Here is an 18,907-nt window from a genome sequence, read left to right as displayed (position 1 = left end):
GGTAATCAGAGCTCCAGATGAAAGTATTTGAAAGACGGTGATTTCAGTACTTAGAATGGTCAGAACAGAATATAAACTTAAGAATACTACTGTTTGCATAAAATTTGAAAAAGTCATGAACAATCTTGAAATATATACCTGTCAAACTACATGGTAAGTCCACAGCAGGGCTTAGATGTGAATAAGCTTGTTTGCAGAATTTTTAGAACTGTTTTTAAATTATTACTATTTTGAAAGTTATGAAAATACTTTAAAATTATAATTGTCAGATTACTAATGGCAAGCAAAGAGCAAAGATGACACTCTGTTTAACTATTTTCAGCATATTGTTTATTTTTAAAAATGTTTAAACAAACAAAAAACACCTTCTTACCCCAACAGAGCAATTTGCTGTTATCAACAATCTCAAAAACTCTCTAGTAAAGACAATGTTCAAGGACAAATACTCAGATGAATTTCACCTGTATTCTTCTCACTTCCTCTCACTCTAGGCTCACCTTCTAACCATCAAGACTGACCTTCATATAAACAAATGAATCTAACTTCAGATGGGGATGTAGACCACAAGAATAATAGTAGAAAAAGTAGCCTAAAATACATAGTGTCTATTTTCCTATTAACATTTATTGAATGTCTTCTGTGTGCCCGTCACATTACATTTGCATCTCACCACAACCCTATGAAATAGTCATTGTTTTTAATTTGTACATAAAGAGATAGAGTCCAAGAGATTAAGTGACTTGCTCAAGGTCACAAAATTAGTAACTGGGAAACTAGGATACGACCCAGAGTTGACTAATGCCAAAGCCTTTCCTTACATACACTGTACTGCCTTGACTCCTCGAACCAGCTAAGTAAATACAGGATTAGAAGGAAAATAAGCCGGGCGCGGTGGCTCAAGCCTGTAATCCCAGCACTTTGGGAGGCCGAGACGGGCGGATCACGAGGTCAGGAGATCGAGACCCTCCTGGCTAACACGGTGAAACCCCGTCTCTACTAAAAATACAAAAAATTAGCCGGGCGAGGTGGTGGGCGCCTGTGGTCCCAGCCACTTGGGAGGCTGAGGCAGGAGAATGGCGTGAACCCAGGAGGCAGAGGTTGCGGTGAGCTGAGATCCGGCCACTGCACTCTAGCCTGGGCGACAGAGCAAGACTCCGTCTCAAAAAAAAAAAAAGAAGGAAAATAAGCAGGAAAGCAATATTTGCAGTCATAAAAATCCAGTTACTCATAAAAAGCCATTTTAATTGATTAGATTTAGACTACAGAAATTCCCCTCAGATCTAACCAGATGAATACAGGGTTTCTAAGAGGAAAAATTTTACTGAAAATATTATATTGTTACAGGAGCCAGCCTGAGTCTAAACCATAATGTTTCTGGCTCTGGTAAATTTAAACAGAGGTTAAAAAAAAAAAAAGTAGTAAAGCCATGAAAACATGTACTGAGAGATCTGAGAGATCAGAACCCAAGTCAGAAAATCAAGAATTCTAAATTCAGGATTAAGCATTGCTTATTTTAACTGACTAAAAAAAGGTCCAGGAAAGAGAACCAGTATAGAATGAACTCCAAACTGGAAGGCTATAACAAGGATTAACCATGAATCAGAGAAATGAATGAGAATTGTGGGGTAAGAGCTGGGACAAAGCTGAGAAATGTGAACTGGAAGGGGTGGGAAAGAGAGGAGAGTGTTTGAAAACATTGGAAATATTGAAACATATGGTAAATTGTGAGACAGTTTGAGCTATGGCATGATTATATAAATTCCTGCTGCAAAATCTGGTGGCAGATTGGAAGCATGTGTTCCAAAACAATTCCATAAGATTTCCTATTGAAGTTGAAGAAAATGAGTAATGAGAGTTTTACGTCTTTAATGGGGTCTGAATTTCTTCCAAAGGTGATTTTAAAACGAAAGCAACACTGATTTGGTCCCATTTTCAAATATTTCAGGATACATAGTACATATAATAAATAAATTCACTGAATTGTTTATTCCATATTATGAAAGGGTCCCCTTTACTCCTTCAATGCTCCAAAAACAGTAAAAGTTTTATTATAAGTAAAGATACATGAAAGGGTGGTATAGAAGATGAAGCTGGAAAAAGAAATTGGAGAGGGGCTGTGAAGGACTGTGTATGCAAAAGGAGCTTGAATTGTATTCAAAGCAATAGAAAGCCTAAAAAGATTCTTCGGCCATAAAATTAATTATTTAAATTTCATTTTTAAGAATATACTCTGCAGCAATACAGAGGACAAACCCAGAAGAGACACAAGATCCCAGGATACAAGGCAGTACCAGTGAAAATGCACTGGTAGGAATTCTCATGCTAGTAAGCACTGGTAAGAATTCTCATGCTAGTGAGACTTTACACTAAGTCATCAGAAGTCACTTGTTAACATATTATAACAGGCCCTATCACTATCTCATTTCAAAACCTTTCACTACAGATCAAACATGCCAATAAGATAAATTCAAATTTCTTAGCATGACTTAGAACCATAGGTGATTCTAAATATTTAACAACTGATACAGCAATATAAAATTAATATAAAATCAATATATAAATTAACATTAAAATATATTTTCTTTTTTCCAAATAAACTATAGATGTAGATATATAGATACCTGCTTTCCATACGACAAGAGTTACAACAAGCTTGTCCAACCCGTGGCCTGGAGGCCACATGTGGCCCAGAACAGTTTTGAATGAGGCTCAACACAAATTCATAAACTTTCTTAAAACATTATGAGATTTTTTTTTTTTTAGCTCATCAGCTATCGTTAGTGTTAGTGTATTTTATGTGTGGCCCAAGACAATTCCTCTTCTTCCATTGTGGCCCAGGGAAGTCCAAAGATTGGACACATCAGAGTTATAGCATAAATTCTTTATACAGTCATTCTAATAACTTGCAAATCATTTGTTCAGTTTTAGAAAGTGTCAATCTCTTAACAGAGCCATGGGGATATTTAGAAAAATATTAGACTTCTCTTGACACGTTCATAATTCAAATGAGAGTCATTAGGTCCCTGATACCCACCATTTTGCTACAACTTTAAAACAACTGGGCAGACTGTTGGCATATCATAGTCGCATAAACATCTAGATTGAGCCTGTACAACCCGCAAGCCAAGGGCACCTTTGAGTGTGACCCAACGCAAATTTGTAAACCTTCTTAAAATATTAATTAGTTTTTTTGCAATTTTTTTTAAGCTCATCAGCTATCATATTAGTGTACTTTATGTGTAGCCCAAGGCAATTCTTCTTCTTCCAATGTGGCCCAGGGAAGCCAAAAGATTGGATACCCCTGATCTAGCTCTGTGTTTTTCACAGAGACTGAAAGCACTGTGCCTCAGGACACTCCCCCCAAAATGCAGTTACCACGAAAACCATTTGCACTGCAGCTTCTCATTGCCTCCACCAACAGGGCACAGCGTATCAGGCAGGCACTGACACTCCAGGCAGTACATGCCTTCCAAGGACCATGTTAATATTAATACATACCAGCAAGGTTACTAAGTTCCATAATTCTATAAGACTGCACTAGACAACATCATTAGATAATTTATTCTCTCCATAATATTTACTAATCTGCATCAAAGTGATTCAGTTTTTAAAAATTAGTGTCTCTGTACTGGTGCATACCAATTGAATACCAGTCCTGCATTTGATGCCCTTTGTAACTGACTCTCACCAACTAGCTTCACCTTCTACCACTCCATCCCTTCTTTCCATCTTCCATGCACCTAGCAATATAGGAATATTGGCTATTCCCCAAAGACACCATGCACTATGCTATTCACAGTCCATGCTTTGCATATGTCTAAAACGCCCTTCTCCTTCTCCATATACTTTTTCCTGCAAGGCCAGTTTGAATGTGATCTTTGGTTATAAAGACTTCCTTAAATCCTCCATGTTCATATACTAGCCCCTTCCTCTGTTCAACACTTGGTATATAAGTACTTTAAAGCACTTATCATGCATTTGGATTATTTATTTACATGACTCTTTCCCACTAAATGATAAGCACCTCAAGGGCAAAGACTGTGTCCTATTCCTCTCTTTCCTAAATACCAGTGGCTGGTATAGAACAGATGCTCAAAATGCATTTGTTTAAAGGAATAACAAATAAATACTTAAACCAAAAACAATCATTATCTTTGATTCCCTATGCTGTATTGCTGGAAAATTTTAGATGCAGACTTAAACATGTATAAGGAGATATCCATTGTTTAAATTCTTTTAGAGAGTAGAGTGTATATGGCTTTGTAGAAGCAGCACCATGTAGCATCTCTGCCCTGACCTTCCCATTGAATCATCTCAGGTAGTCTAATTATTACTTTTGTCCCAATTGGGTTATTATCACTGAAATTCTTTGTCTTATATACACATGTAAAACATTTATTTTTCATATTCTCTTGTTTCTATATTTTTCCAGCACATAAAGTATGTAGGATTACTACACTGCATCAATAGCAACATCTAGTATTAGATGTACCACATAGGATATAAATTATTTTGTCAATCTTTTTATTTTTGTATTTCCTTCTTTTCTTCCCTCTTTCATTCTGGTCCTCTTTATTTCTTTCTTAGTGGCTTTTAATGTTAACAATTACCAAGACAGTCATTCGTGACAGAATTTCATAATGGATTAATTTTAGAAATAAAAAATAATGTAACAATTTAATTAAATAAGTTCAGTAAAGGGACTGCAGACTTTTTTGAAAATATAAGTATGAGTACAAGTATGAAATTTTTGAAATTTTAGTTATTGAAGTAAATCATTATTTCAGCAATATAATACATTTCTCAAATTTGGGTTCCTGTACTTCTATAATTCCTCTCTTCCTCAAACTAAGTGTCCTATTTGCATAAAGTACCTAAAGTTATGGGGCCAATAAACAATGCCTGTGCCTTGCCACAAAGCAAGATTTTAACTTTTTTAAATGTCTGCAAGTTTAAAATAACAAAGCGTAATACAGAACCTCTCATTTAGAAGTCTACATAGAAACTGCCAACTGCCAACACTATATTTGAAATCGATGAACCAAAAAGAAAAAAAGACAAAGAACATGTGTCACTTTCAATGATATTAGTAAGTGTATAGATGGCACATGAGAGGATACAGAGACAACACTAACCAAAATTACTAACTAAAGTTTTCACTGCAGATTAATGAATCTATAGTTAGTAAACAGTATTAAGGTAATAACTGACACTAGAGCCACTAAAGAGGAATAACTAAAAAGGTATTTGGCCTGCAAAGATGTACCAAAAACAAAATATATTCAAATTGGTAAATTAAGATTTTGAAATATTAATAGTTATAAAATATTATAGAAATATTGTATAAATTTGTGATGACAAGTAGAAAAATTCTATAATCAGAGTTCATTCTGAAAAATCTGAAATTCAAGTAATATTTTATTTCCAGAGCTCTTGATGTAAAATTTTGCCTTTAGATATGAATTCCACATCAAATGTTATCAAAATGAAAAATCTTATCAATTCCAAGCTGCTTCAGTCCCAATTACTGTTGGCTTTATATAAAGAAACAAGATCAGAATATTGTTCTCTGTTGTTCCATACCTAAATTTGTTGTCTATGAAAGGAAAAGCTTTTATTTTGAAGTTTATGGGTTAAAAGTATCATTGAAATTATAAGTTATTCTCACTGTACAGATCTGCTGAAAGGTAGTTATTGACTTCAAAAAATGGCTTAACTGAGTTTAGAACATCTGAATGAACTTAATAAAAAATTTTCATAAACTGTGTGGAAGTATATTAATGAATATGACAAAGTTTTTGATTCAAAGCAACAGTTTAGCTTCAGAATAGTGAGATTAAAGTGATAGTCAATGTTACAGTATGAGTGACAGTCAATGATAGTCAATGTCATTGATAATCAAATGTTGCAACATGAGTCCTAAAGAAAAATTATTAAGATGAGCAGAGCATCACATATACTTGTGGAATACCAACATTATTTTTAAATATTTTATGTTGTTTTTAAAGTTCAAATGGATTAGAATACCATTCGCATTATCAGAGGAAATTTCAATATTACAATTGTCACTGAAAGAAAAGGAAGTGAGTTAAAGAATATGCTAGCTTTGAAGTAAAATTTAAGGAGGATGAATTTTCAAAATTCTAATAGCATAAAAGCAGTTTCCATCAATCAGAAAAAAAAAAGAAGTTTTTTTTGTTTTGTGTGTGTGTGTGTGTGTGTGTGTGTGTTTGAAACAGAGTCTTGCTCTTACAAATGATGAAGCCAGGACTATTATCCAAATATCTAAATCTCATTTTCTATCCCCTATCCAAGACTAACCATAATGGGAAAAAATCCTATAGAGTCATTTCATATTACATGTACCTGTAACTCCCCAGCCCAGCTCACCCAGAGCACTTGCCGACTGCAGGCAGCCTCCAAGCCCATACATTCTGGGTACATCCTGGGAAATCCAGTCCAAGGACCATGCATACATCCAGGAATGACATGACCTGGACAGGAGGCTACAGCCCTGTCACTTTCTATATCTTGTAAGAATTAGTTAATGCAACATTTTCAAAATGCAAAATTTAAAAATAAAAGTCTATTTGTACCTAACCTTCAAAAAAAAAAAAACTTCCTGCTGATTTAGCTGATCAGGTTCACTATGTTGCACAAATGACTAAGTTCATTGTCTAGTTTGACTTCACGAACTCAGAAGTGAAAGGCATCAATTTTTATGTTGATACATTTTTCACTGAAATTTATTTTTTAGAAAGTATAAAGCAAATAAGACAAAATTGTAAAGGGGGAACTACAATTATCCTAAGGATTGCCCACTTTTCTAATGCCAATTCTATCAATCCTGGGATAGTTATATTTTTCAACAAATACTCCTGGTTCTCCCTCTATACGTGATAGGATTGCACTTTTCCACGCTGAGTTAGGTAGGCATGAACATGAAATTTGCTTTGGCCAACAAAATGCAAGCAGAAGTTGTATGCATACCTCTGAGAGGAAATTTTAAGAGATAACTTAGGATTCACCACAGTCTCCCTTTTCAGCTGCTCAGAATGTTCCAGAAAGCATTTTCTCCACTAACCTGTGCCCCAGGATGAGGATGACATGGAGTAGAAACCCAAAGGGATCCAGAGAAAACATATAACGTCAAAAAGAAATAAATTTTTGTTGTTTTAAGGTATAAATATTGGGGATAACATAGCCTACTATAAATTTATTGCCTCTCGGCTCCAAATCCACCCTTCTTTGACCTGCTTTGTGATAGTGAATCTGGACTCTGTCTGTCACCATTTCTCCTTTGCAGTTGGCAAAATGTTAAACTTTGTCAGTAGAGGGAGCCATAGTGACATTAAAGGAAAAAAGGACTTCAAGGTTCCAGGTGTTTTATTGTTTTTGCTACAGCACATGGTTGCCAGGAGCTTATAGATACCCAAGTTTCAGTGGCACCCCAGCAGAGAGTTTCTCAAGAAGTCTCACTGGCACCCTAAGAGGTGGCTTCCCAATGAGTTTCCTAAGCACCTCAGCCAGCTTCTCAGCAAGTCCCACCAACATTCCCACAGATGATGTCCTGCTTACCTGCCACAGCCTGAGACAGCTCAGTGGGCCACAATCACATCCTCCAATGAGGGCTGAATCTCAGCCTCAGACATGCAGGAGGGGCTTCTCTGAAATTTGTTTCTGTCGTAGGTACTCTACCTCACCCCTATAAGAGGGCTGCACCCTGCTACAGGTAGTAATCCTTTATATTAAAATGTCCCTGTTCAAATTACTATTATAGTTTCTATCATGACTGGACTCTGATATCTAGTCTACCCTAACATACTGTTAACTGCAACATAAATTTACATTAGTAGTTTTAAAGAAAAATCTTGAATTACTTTCTTTTTCTACTTTATTTCATAGCTGCTTTTAATCTTTATATGGCAAAGTTAAACAACTGATTATATCCTAAACCCTGTCATGAAGTTTAATCATAACATACAGTACTGTACATCTTTTCATTAAACCAGACTCTTGGGTAAAAATTACAAAAAATAATATATGAAGGCACACTTATGTAGAGTATGGCTATTCAACCAAACATGCCAAAAGAAACTACTTCTTGTGGAAAAATTAAATTCAAATATTTACTTACTCATACTGGAATACAAAGTTATGCTGTGTCTTTTAACATGACCATCGAATAATGAAAATACTGCATATGAAAATATTTCAATGACCCTTCACTATGTTAGTCATGTGGTAAAATTATTTACTCCTCTCCCTATAAAAACAAATACAAGTATTAACTAACATGACTACTACTTAGGAATAGTACTTAATCTTTATGTACAGAGCACAGAACAATTCACACTTCTTGCCCCCAGTCCCTCCACCCCAAAAAAATCAACATTTTAACTCTGGAGGAAACTGTTAAATAAAAAGTGGAATGCAGATCGGCGGTAATTTGAGGGCAATATACTATTAGAAACTATAGTAATACATATATAGTAAAATATTATTTCAGAGATATTATGGAATTTGTATCTCTGAATACAAAATACACTTTAAAAAATAAGAGTAGTTCAGTATCTTCTTTATAAAAAATATATATCCAAATTTATATCTACTAGCACTCTTTAGTGGAATGTCATAAGGAGAACAAATGGCCCCCCAAAGATGTTCTGTGCTAATCGCAGGAACACATAAATATGTTTCCTTATACGGCAAAAAGAACTCTACAGATATGATTAAAACAGGGAGATTATTTCAGAATATCTGGGTGAATTCAAGCTAATCACATGAGTTCTTAAAAGAGAAAAAAATCTTTTCTAGTTGAGGCAGAGAGAGATGCAATGACAGAAGAAAGGGCAGAGAGATGGCATCGTGATAAAGATTCAAAATACCCCATTGCTTGTTCAGAGATATAGCAAGCTACGTGCAAGTACCAGAAAGAGGCCTTTAGGAGGTAAGAACAGTCCTAAGCTGAATAGCCAACAAGAATCTCAGTCCTATAACTTAAAGAACACAATTCTTTCAACAACCCAAATGAGCAAGGAAACAATCCTCCTATAGTTTCCAGAAAGCAATGCCTGCCTACACCTAGATTTTGGCCCAGTTAAAAAAAAAAAAAAAAATGTGCTAATAAAAGCATTAATTAATTCTTTCAGATTGAAGACAGCTTTTAGTTAAAAGGAATTATGTGTGATAAAACAGATTTTCATCTATGTGCCTGGGAAGCAAAGTATTATAAAAATGATAATAGATACCACATATGCCAACAAAACAAAATGAATGTGAGCACCACCTCCATCTGTCAACTGAACAATAACAAAGCACCAAACACCACTGTGGTTATTCTACTACCTAGTTATATTGTTTAGTGTCTCCTTTTTCCCTAGTTTTAGCCTCACAGAAGCCTAATTACAGGATTCAAGAAACTACCAAACTATTTTTCTCTTCGAGCTGAACATAAGCTTCATTGGAAGAAAAAAATGCTAAAGGGCATTCCTCCTGTGCCTAAAGGAGCATTTTTCCAGTTCATCTGTTTAGCAGAACCTATCAAATTATTTGTATTATATACAAACACTAAATGTTTATAACCATATAACTATACAAAAGTTGTGAATTCCAAATGCCTTAAAAAGCATTTAGCTAGCACCATGTTGTACGAAAAATAATAGAGTTTTGACAGGTATATATAATATAGATATATGTTCATAATATATAAACTGTATTAAAGTTGTTAGTTCTTGGCCAATTAATTTATACTATCTAGTTGTCTTCAATTCTGTAGGTTACCCATATTAGAAAGAAAGTAGGTAAAATAATATATTACTCCTGTGTCAAAACCTTTTACTAATTTTCCCCTTTCCATAAGACTACCTCAATTCCTATTTCTGGAACTTTCCATTACAAAACCCAAAATTTATCTCCCTTTTATAATACAAGCACTTTCTGAAATTCTGCAATAATTCAGTAAGCTAATATAAAGATGCACAGAATCTTCACCGACTTCAGCATGTCATTTCCATAACTAATCTCCTCTCTATATTTTCCTAAAATACATGCACATTTCCAAAATTCCCTTAGAGGTGATACAGAAATATATACAGGGAAGGAAATTTGTCCTTGCTAAGCCTAACATATAAAACAAAGATTGTGTGATAGTTTAAAATATACAAAGAATGAAATAAAACCAGAGGGTGAGAAATTCATTGAGACTAAGTTATCAATGGAAGTAGGGAATATTCAATAAAAGGTTGATAGTCCTGAAGTTCTGAAAAGATTACATGGTGTGAATATATCCAGTAGAAAAAGTTTTATAAACTAAGATATTAAGAAGGGTTTCTTCTAATTATGAATGGATTCCAAGAGCCCTAATCTTCCTTTCTCCCCTTTGTTCTTTGTCCCTTTTCTTCTTTCTCCCTTTTGGCCCTTTTTACTACCATCCCATTATCCCAAGTTGTAGTCACTTCTAGTACTCATATCAATGTTACAAACTCTCTAGAATAACTAAAACAATAAAATAAGCCACTTCACAACTGCTCCCTCAAGAGAACACTGGTCCTGGGACCAGATGACTTCACAGAGCTAACGATAAGTGAGATAAGCAGATACAGGCAGATACATATTATGTACAGTAGTCAGTTAAGCAAGTCTGGCATCATACGAGTTTACCTGACCCTTAACACACAACCGTCAAATCCTGGCAATTTTGGCTCCTAAATTTTTCAGAAATCTGTCTTGACTCTCCACCTCCACCTCTACTGCCTTATTTCATATCTTCATCATTTATTACCTAGATTACTGTAAGAATCTCCTAAATAGTGCCCTTATCTCTAGTATTACACCTTCTAACCAATCTATTAAATGAGAGTGTTTTTTGTTCCAACAGAAGTCTAATTATATTGTGTCACTGCTTAAAATCCCTCCATGACTCCCTATTGCCAAATCCAAAGAATAGCATAGAAGGCTTTTTAGGGTCTGAACCTTGCCATCTCTCCAGTCTCCTCTATTGACGCGTCTCCATTTAAACCTGTGCTCTTCTGAACCACTTCAAGCAAATTTCTTGACCATGTCCTGCGTCGACGTCTTCTTTTGTTTGTTTGTTTTTGTTTTTGTTTACAAATGAAGGGTTTTGGGGGCAAAGAGGAATTGGGAGTTTTAGGATTTTTGCTTAGAGAACAATCTGCCCAGTTAACATCTACTCATCATTTGAGATTCAGCCTAGATGGCATCTTCCCAGGACTGAATCAGGTGCTCCTCTTGTAAAATATATCATGATACACTGTAGTACACAGTAGTCTCCTTGCACTTACCATGCAAAATTTTCATGTGGTTTATCATGTTTCTTACAATAAACTCCTTAAGAATTACCTAATAATAGTTAAATTATTTCAACACCCAGAGATATCTGCATTTCATTGGATGACTAGAGAATACAAAAGTTTTTAATATCTAGCAGTGAAACTTTCAGATATTTTAACAGGACAAACTATGTGACACCATGTAATACAACACAATATAATCAAGCAATACCACAGAGGCAAGAAACTACTAGTAAGATTAGTCTGACATATTTTTTACTATGGTTATAATGTACCAAAAATACCTTACTGGTATTTTTTCATGACACTTTACATTTTTATGTGTTCATATGATTATGGTTGGCCTTAGATGGTCTGTCCCTGGAGGGCATGAACTATTTCTATCCAAAGCATTCTGTGTACTCCTTATCACTCAGCTGTGCTAAACACAATGAAAATGTATTAATTCTCTTAAAGTAATCACTTTTACAGCCAAATTTTCCCTAATTCCTAATATTCCTTAAATTAAAAAATGATCTCTATCACAATGTTCTTCTGGTTTCCAGTCAAAAAAGATATGCTCTTAGTCCAAAAGAAAGATAAGCTGTAATCATACACAAACACTGTAAGTTTCCTTCCATGGAAAATACGCAAAATTGGGCATATGTTTAAAAATTACATTTGATTTCAAAAATAAGGGCACTACTACATGAGCAAATCTTTTTTTTTAAGATTATTGGAGTTCACCTTGAAAGCTGGTACCACCTAGATGAACATAGTATTTCATTCCCAGTGTGTGTTCATTCACCCAATTAATATTTTTGAGTACTACTATGTGTAAGGCATTGTATTAAATTAGAAGTTGAGGCTGCATTAGTGAACAAAACAGACATGGTGTGTGCTCTCTTTGAGATGATAATCTAGCAGGGTGGACAGACTATATAAACAAGTAAATAAATCATTATAAATTTTGAGAAGCATAATTAGGGATATACAAAAGGTATTGTTATAAAGAATAATGGAGAGAATCTATGTAAGAAAGAGTGGTCAGAAAAGAGCTCTCTAAAGATCCAAATTTGAAGCTAAGCCAGAAGGATGAGAAACCAGCAATCATACAAAGCTTACGTGTTTTTGAGGGGTGATGTGAAGTTCTAAGTTCTAATACGTGTATTTGAGGGGTGATGTGAGGCGTTCTAAGTTCAATAACCATACTTCAGAATTAGCTTAACCTAATATGGTTCTCTGGGTTCTTAGATATAATGTGAATAAGACAAATACGTAAATACAGATTTTAGTTAAATAATAGAGTAAAAAGTTTAACCTAGAAAAATTTAAAGTCAATTACAAAGTAGTTTCCACAAGTTAAGTCCCCTCAATTCCCTTTGACTATGAGTATCTTGCCAGTTACCAATAACTTGATGTCAGTGTTATTTTCACTGCTATATCTTAGTTATCGGGCTCCTTAAGAATGGTATTTGCTGAGGAAACTACTTTCAAGTTGTCACCCACCCTCTCCCCATCCTTACTCTTCTAAACAAATAACAAACTCACTTAAAAGCCCTCCAGGCATATTTTGACTTCATAATAGACAAGGAAAACAATCTCTCAATTTTTAGAAAATAAGAAAATTTCACCCAGCAATCCTATGATAATACTAAGGTTTCAAGAGAGCTAGCTATATCAGTTAACAATAATGATTATTTACTGCACAACTACTTACACCAGGATACTTAGTCTATAACAATCACAATCCTTCAAAATAGGTGTTATAACTCAAATAGTATAGATGAGCCAACTCAGAGTTTAATAATATAAGCAAGACGTTACCATTATTAATTAGTAAAGTGTCAAGTCAAAATTAATCTGGTCTATCAAACTTGCTTCCACTACCTCTTTCTTCATCGCACAATACAATTAGTTCTTTATCAAAATCTATTGTCAAGAGGAAGATATTATTTAATTGCCCTACCTTTAAAATATAGAATATATATAAATTTATTGGGTACTTTCTCATAAAATGTAAATCAATTTTTTGTTTGCTTGTTTTCTTATAAAATGTCTATCAATTTTTTAGAATGCATTTTGAATCCTTAAAAACTGTAGTTTTTCACTTTTTTGGCAATGGCAACATTGGTTTACATATGCAATGTTTATTTAAAAGTATTCATGATTCAATTGGTAGTTTTTAAAAATACTAGAATAGGGAAGGTCATTCTAACAATATCACAAACCCAAAATCCATAAAACAAAACTACAATAAATTCAAATTTTTTTAACCCTGACCAGCAAAAAAGGCATAAACAAGGTCCTAAAACAAGTAACATGTAAATCAATAAAATCTGTAACAATCACTAAAAATTACTAATAGAAAAGGGAATACAAATGGCTCTAACCAAATTTTTTTTAAAAGGCTCTCAATCTCTCTAATAAGAAAATTGTAAATAAGTCTACAGTGGCATCTTTTTCACTGAAATATTGGTAAAGATTGTCACACACTAAGTTGGCAAGGATGTGGGAAAGTCCCCTTAGTACACATCACTTATACGCATTTCCTCTACAAAAGTAAATATACTAACCCTTTGACCCAACAACTTTGTTTCTAGGAATCTGTCTCAAATATACATTCATACATGTAGGAAATGTATGTACATTTAAATTACATACCATACATACTATAGCCATTAAAATTAATAAAGCAGCTATACAGTCACAGATGTGGAACTGACCTCCTACAAAGCAAACTGTAGGACACATTTGTGTTTTTACGTTTACATCCATCCATATATACATGTATGAGCACACACATACACACATATACAGATACACACACAATATTATATATACACATGCATTCTTATGCATAGACTGTCTCTGGAAGAGTAGACAATATAAAATATACTAGTAACAGTAGTTGGCTCTGGGTGGGGGAAATAGGTAGCTAAGAAACTTGGGGGCTGCAGGTGGCTCACACTTGTAATCCCAATACTTTGAGAGGCCAAGGCAGGTGGATGACTTGAGCCCAGGAGTTCAAGACCAGCCTGGGCAACATAGGGAGACCTCATCTCTACAAGAACAAAAAGTAAATTAGTCAAGTGTCATGACACCTGCCTGTGATCCCAGTTACTCGAGAGGCTGAGGTGAGAGAATCGCTTGAGCCCAGGAGGTCGTGGCTGCAGTGAGCCGTTACTGTGCCACCTCACTCCAGCCTGGGCCTCACAACAAGAAATACCCTGTCTCAAAAAAAAAGAAATTTTATTTCAAAATTTTATAAATTAACTTTGGAAAATACTTTTAAAATTGAATTATTTTAAAAAATAGAGAACTGATCACTATAGATGTGTTAAATATATATACTAATTGTTACCCTAATCTATCAGGAAAATTTTTACTTCTTGCCTTCCTTTACTTGGGGAGCAAATTAACCCTTTAACAGAAAATCTAAACTATGAATGAAAATATACACATCAAGAAACACATAATTTCTAATTTGTGTTACAAAAAGCTTATCTGAAAGGCTATGATATGTACATATTAGAAACTCAGTATTGACTGAAGGAATACTTCTCTATTGATTTAGTGGGTTTGCTTTCCCCAGACATTTTTTCACAATTACACAAAAAATCCCACTGGAAATTCAACTTTTAATAAATTATGCTTTTCTTTCGAACAGTGATTCTTCATTGTCCCACAAAATTGATAAGCTACCTCATTAACATTACCACAATTCAAATAAACAATTTATTAAGTACTTATTATGTGCAGGTGTTAAGGATGTTGCAAAACACAAACTCAAAAAAAGGGTAAATTTTGATTCTTGCCCTCAAGAAGTTTACAATCTTGAAAGATAAGACTTAAAAACATTAATCATTCAGATGTCTTGGAAGATTGAAAAAAAAAAAACCTTAGTCAGTAAAAGGACATTATAAATTTTACTGATAAATTGAATTAGCCAAATTAAAACTGCTACAGGAAAACATGAAAGGATTTTTTAAAGTAATTACTGATCGGGGTTCTACTGAGATTTTTAAATGCTTCCAAAATTATAGTACCTTGCTCACATGTAAAATGGTATTATTTGATTATGATAGACTTCCTATGTGGATGTTCAGCTGAACTTTGAAGAAATTACCAATAATTAGGAGTAGTTTTTAATTATTCAGGCTCCTAAGGTGAAAGATAATAATAATGGTCTCAGTTTTGATCATTCAGTTCTCTTATTAAAAATATCTCAAGCATGAAACTTTTACTACATGCATATTTACTTAAAAATTATATGCATCTAGGTATTGTCATCTATATATTAAATATTAATAAGGTTCAAATTCCTGCTTTTTCTCCACTTTGCATGAATACTTAATATGGCCACTGAAATTCATAGATCATGCAAAAATATTTTTATCTAACCATTGCAATATCTTCACACATCAAACGTACTTTTTAACATAATTGTTAAAAGGCAGCAGACACGCATTTAAATTTCAGTTTATTTTTCTCTCTACTCTTAAAATACATGTTAACTTCCAATGTAATGAACAGCACTAAAAAGAAACAAAGGATAGTAATGACCAGGTGAGTGAACCCTAAAACTTCATGGGAAATAGTAACCATTGAAGAATGTTAGTATTATTTTTCTTATGTATTTGTTATTTAATACTCAATATAGAGAATGTATTATTTAGTAAACCATCAAAATCTTCAAAACGACTTTTGTCTCTCATTACTATAATTCCATTATAAAGTCTATTCATTTCCTCATTTCCTTGCCTACTCTTTTATCAAAAAGAAATTAAAAACATTTAAAACCAAATGTCCAAATATATTAAGCTTTAACCTCCAAATAACTGTTTGTTAAAATAAATATAACAAGAATTGTGAAACCATGAAAGCCATTTTGAGGTACGACCCCTTCCTAAGACTAAGTTAGGAAGCAATGCAAATAAATATTTAAAATAAATCTAAATATATATTTTTCATCAGTGTAATTTTATAGATTGTATGAATACGTATTTAGAGAACATCTGTTTCTATCTAAACTATGTAAATATGAATACATAAATATTATATGTATTTGAATAGTATGTAGGTTTACATACAGATATAATATATACACATGTAGCTACCTGGAAAACCCTTTCACAACATCTCTAACATACTGTTCATTTTGAATAATCCTAACACTTAAAAGTCCACTTAAATTTCTATATTAAAACAATAAATAAACTTAGAACTACAGTGAACTAGCCACATAGTATTTCTACTATGAAGAAATAAAAACACATTTTATATTTAAATAGGTAAGTCAAAAAAAATAAAACTACATTTAACTGGAGCATCATTTTGGCCACAGTGATTTTTATCAATGATAGTAAAAGGCAAAAGTTCATATATTTAAATATCAAACTGCAAGTCATCAAAAGCTTGGCATGGTTAGCATACAAAATAAAGTCAGGCACAGTAAGAAGCATGCTCAAAAAGCTTCTAAAAATAATGCTTTATTCTTCCAATAGTTGGAGTAAACTGCTTAAGTCTCTTAATTTCTTCATATCCCAAGGCTGTTAATAAATAGCATTCCCAAATAAGTATTCAACCCTAGAAATTAGCTTTCATGAAGAAATTCTTGATTTCAGTTATGTCAGGAACATATTTGCTCTTTTAGTCACTCAATATTTTGTGAGAAATAGTATCTTTCTCTAAGATTTATGAATATTTGTTACTATAAATTATTTAAAGTTGTATTTTTCATTAAAATACGAAAATATATACCTATTGACAATGAAACCTGTTTCTTTATAGGTACATGAAAGACAACCAAATTCAACAACCTGCTTTTAAAATGTACCTGAGGTGAGTGTATTAGTTCCTTCACAGAGGAACTCTAAACTTTCAATTGTATATTTCTGTAGAGAATATGGGAAACGTATAATTGATAAAACGCAAAAGAATCATCTGAATAACTCATTTCAAAAAAAGAAAAAAGCCAAGTTGGAAAAACATAAAAAGGTTACACATCTTCTGAACAACCTCTTTCACAAAGTAACTGAGAAATAAAATAACCATAAAACATTCAAAAGCAAACCTTGTAGAAACAAATCTCTTTGCTAGACTAACCAGAAAAGGAGTCTCAGAGCTAAAGATAACCCTGTCTGGACAGTTCCCTGGTGCTGAAGTTCCAGAGCCGGTAACCGGATGCCTGGGTGCTGCTTTCACTCCTCCCACCCTCGGAAAAACCCGGGCTGTTAAGACTGTGAGCACGAATAGTAGAACTTCACAAGGTAGGGAGTATCCCAAACTGCAGTCATGGTAGGAACTGGAGTCTCTTCAGGATTAAACAGATTTACTAATTGCAAACAGGAAGAGCAGGAGAGTGCAGGGTGTTAGCACTCGCCGAGGGGGAGGGGCTGGAAGATGGCGGCGGACGCACACCCACCCGAGACGCGACAGAGCTTAGGCCCCTCGCCCGCACCGCCGCCAGCTGCCCGCAGCCACCGTGGGCAGCCCTGCTCTGTCCCGCGTTGCTGGTAGAGCCGCCCCGCGGAGGCATGGGACCAGGGTAGCGTCCGCATCCCCTGCCAGCGCGCCTTCGCCTGGGTCCGGCCAGGGAGCACCTGTGCACGGCCATATTGGATTCTGTGCCCCAGTCACAGCCTCCGCGCGGCGGGAAAGGAAAGGGTACGCGCAGAGCCTGGGTTAAGCCCCAGGCCCGCTGGGGCCCCGGAACCAAGATGACCAGCGGGGAAATCCGGAAAGGCGCCAGGGAAAATCACACCGCCCTAAGGCTAGCCACCCTCACCTCAGCCGGCCTTGGCGCCCTCCCTCCCCGACACACACCCCCGCGCTCAGACACCCAGAAAACAGCCCGGGCGGCCGGCGCTGGCCGCAGCCCTCGTGGCCTGGGCGCCGCCGGCGGGAGGGAGAGCGGCGAACTGGGGCGCGCAGGCGGCCGCAGGGCAGCGGCCGAGGGGGCGGAGGGCAGGGAGAGAGGCGGGAATATGGAGCCAGGTCCTTACTTGAGCACTGACTGCTCCTTCTCCTCTTCTTTCTTCTGCCTATCCATGACGGCCAGGATGATTTTCCTCTCCTCCTCCGTGAGGTGGCTGAGGTCAGGCATCTCGGGCTGCAGAGGTGGCTGAGAGGCCGCCGGGGTGGGAGCCGGGCGGCCCCGGGGCCCGACAGGAGCCGACATGTTTGGTGGAGCCGAACCACCCTAGGGAAGCGGGGAGGCAACTCCACTGGCAGCAGCGGCACCGGCGCGGCGGCTGGGGCAGCCTCCAGCGCTGGGACAAATACATACAAATCAATGGCCTTCAATCCAAGGCGACAGCCCCCCTCCCCCAAGAAAGAGCAGGGGGAGGGGAGGGCGAGCGTGTGGGAAGGGAGGGCTGAGGAGTGCGCTTCGGGAAATGTTTCTTCCTCCCGCGGGCGATGGGCAGTGAAGTGAGCGGTTCAAGGGAAAGGGGAGCTGGAGGCCGGGACGCGGAGTGCGCGGAGAGGCGGAGGAGGGTGGTGGAGTAAGGTGGCGGAGACAGCTAAGGGTGGGGTGACTGGAGGGAGCAGGCGGGAGGGCGACAGGCGGACCGGGGCGCGAGTGTGTCCGGCAGCGGTCGGGGCCGGGAGCG

The 18,907-nt window shown here is 36.1% G+C and overlaps 1 protein-coding gene across 12 annotated transcripts in view; it reads right to left on the bottom strand.

The window, feature by feature from the left end:
- The window catches only part of RIMS2 (regulating synaptic membrane exocytosis 2), a 775,110-nt gene extending 756,497 nt beyond the window's left edge, over positions 1-18,613 (bottom strand). For 11 of the 12 annotated variants that reach the window (XM_031935888.1, XM_031935883.1, XM_031935887.1 and 8 more), the window contains exon 1: positions 18,299-18,474. In XM_031935888.1, the coding sequence (XP_031791748.1) occupies positions 18,299-18,474 (176 nt within the window). Of the gene's footprint in view, positions 1-18,298 lie in introns of all 12 variants that reach the window. The other variant, XM_031935886.1, reaches the window with a different exon arrangement.
- Between the last annotated feature and the right edge of the window lie 294 nt (positions 18,614-18,907).

The sequence above is a fragment of the Piliocolobus tephrosceles genome, chromosome 7, assembly GCF_002776525.5.
Source record: "Piliocolobus tephrosceles isolate RC106 chromosome 7, ASM277652v3, whole genome shotgun sequence".
In the NCBI taxonomy this organism is placed as follows: Eukaryota; Metazoa; Chordata; class Mammalia; order Primates; family Cercopithecidae; genus Piliocolobus; species Piliocolobus tephrosceles.
This window is presented reverse-complemented; position numbering and strand designations above follow the sequence as displayed.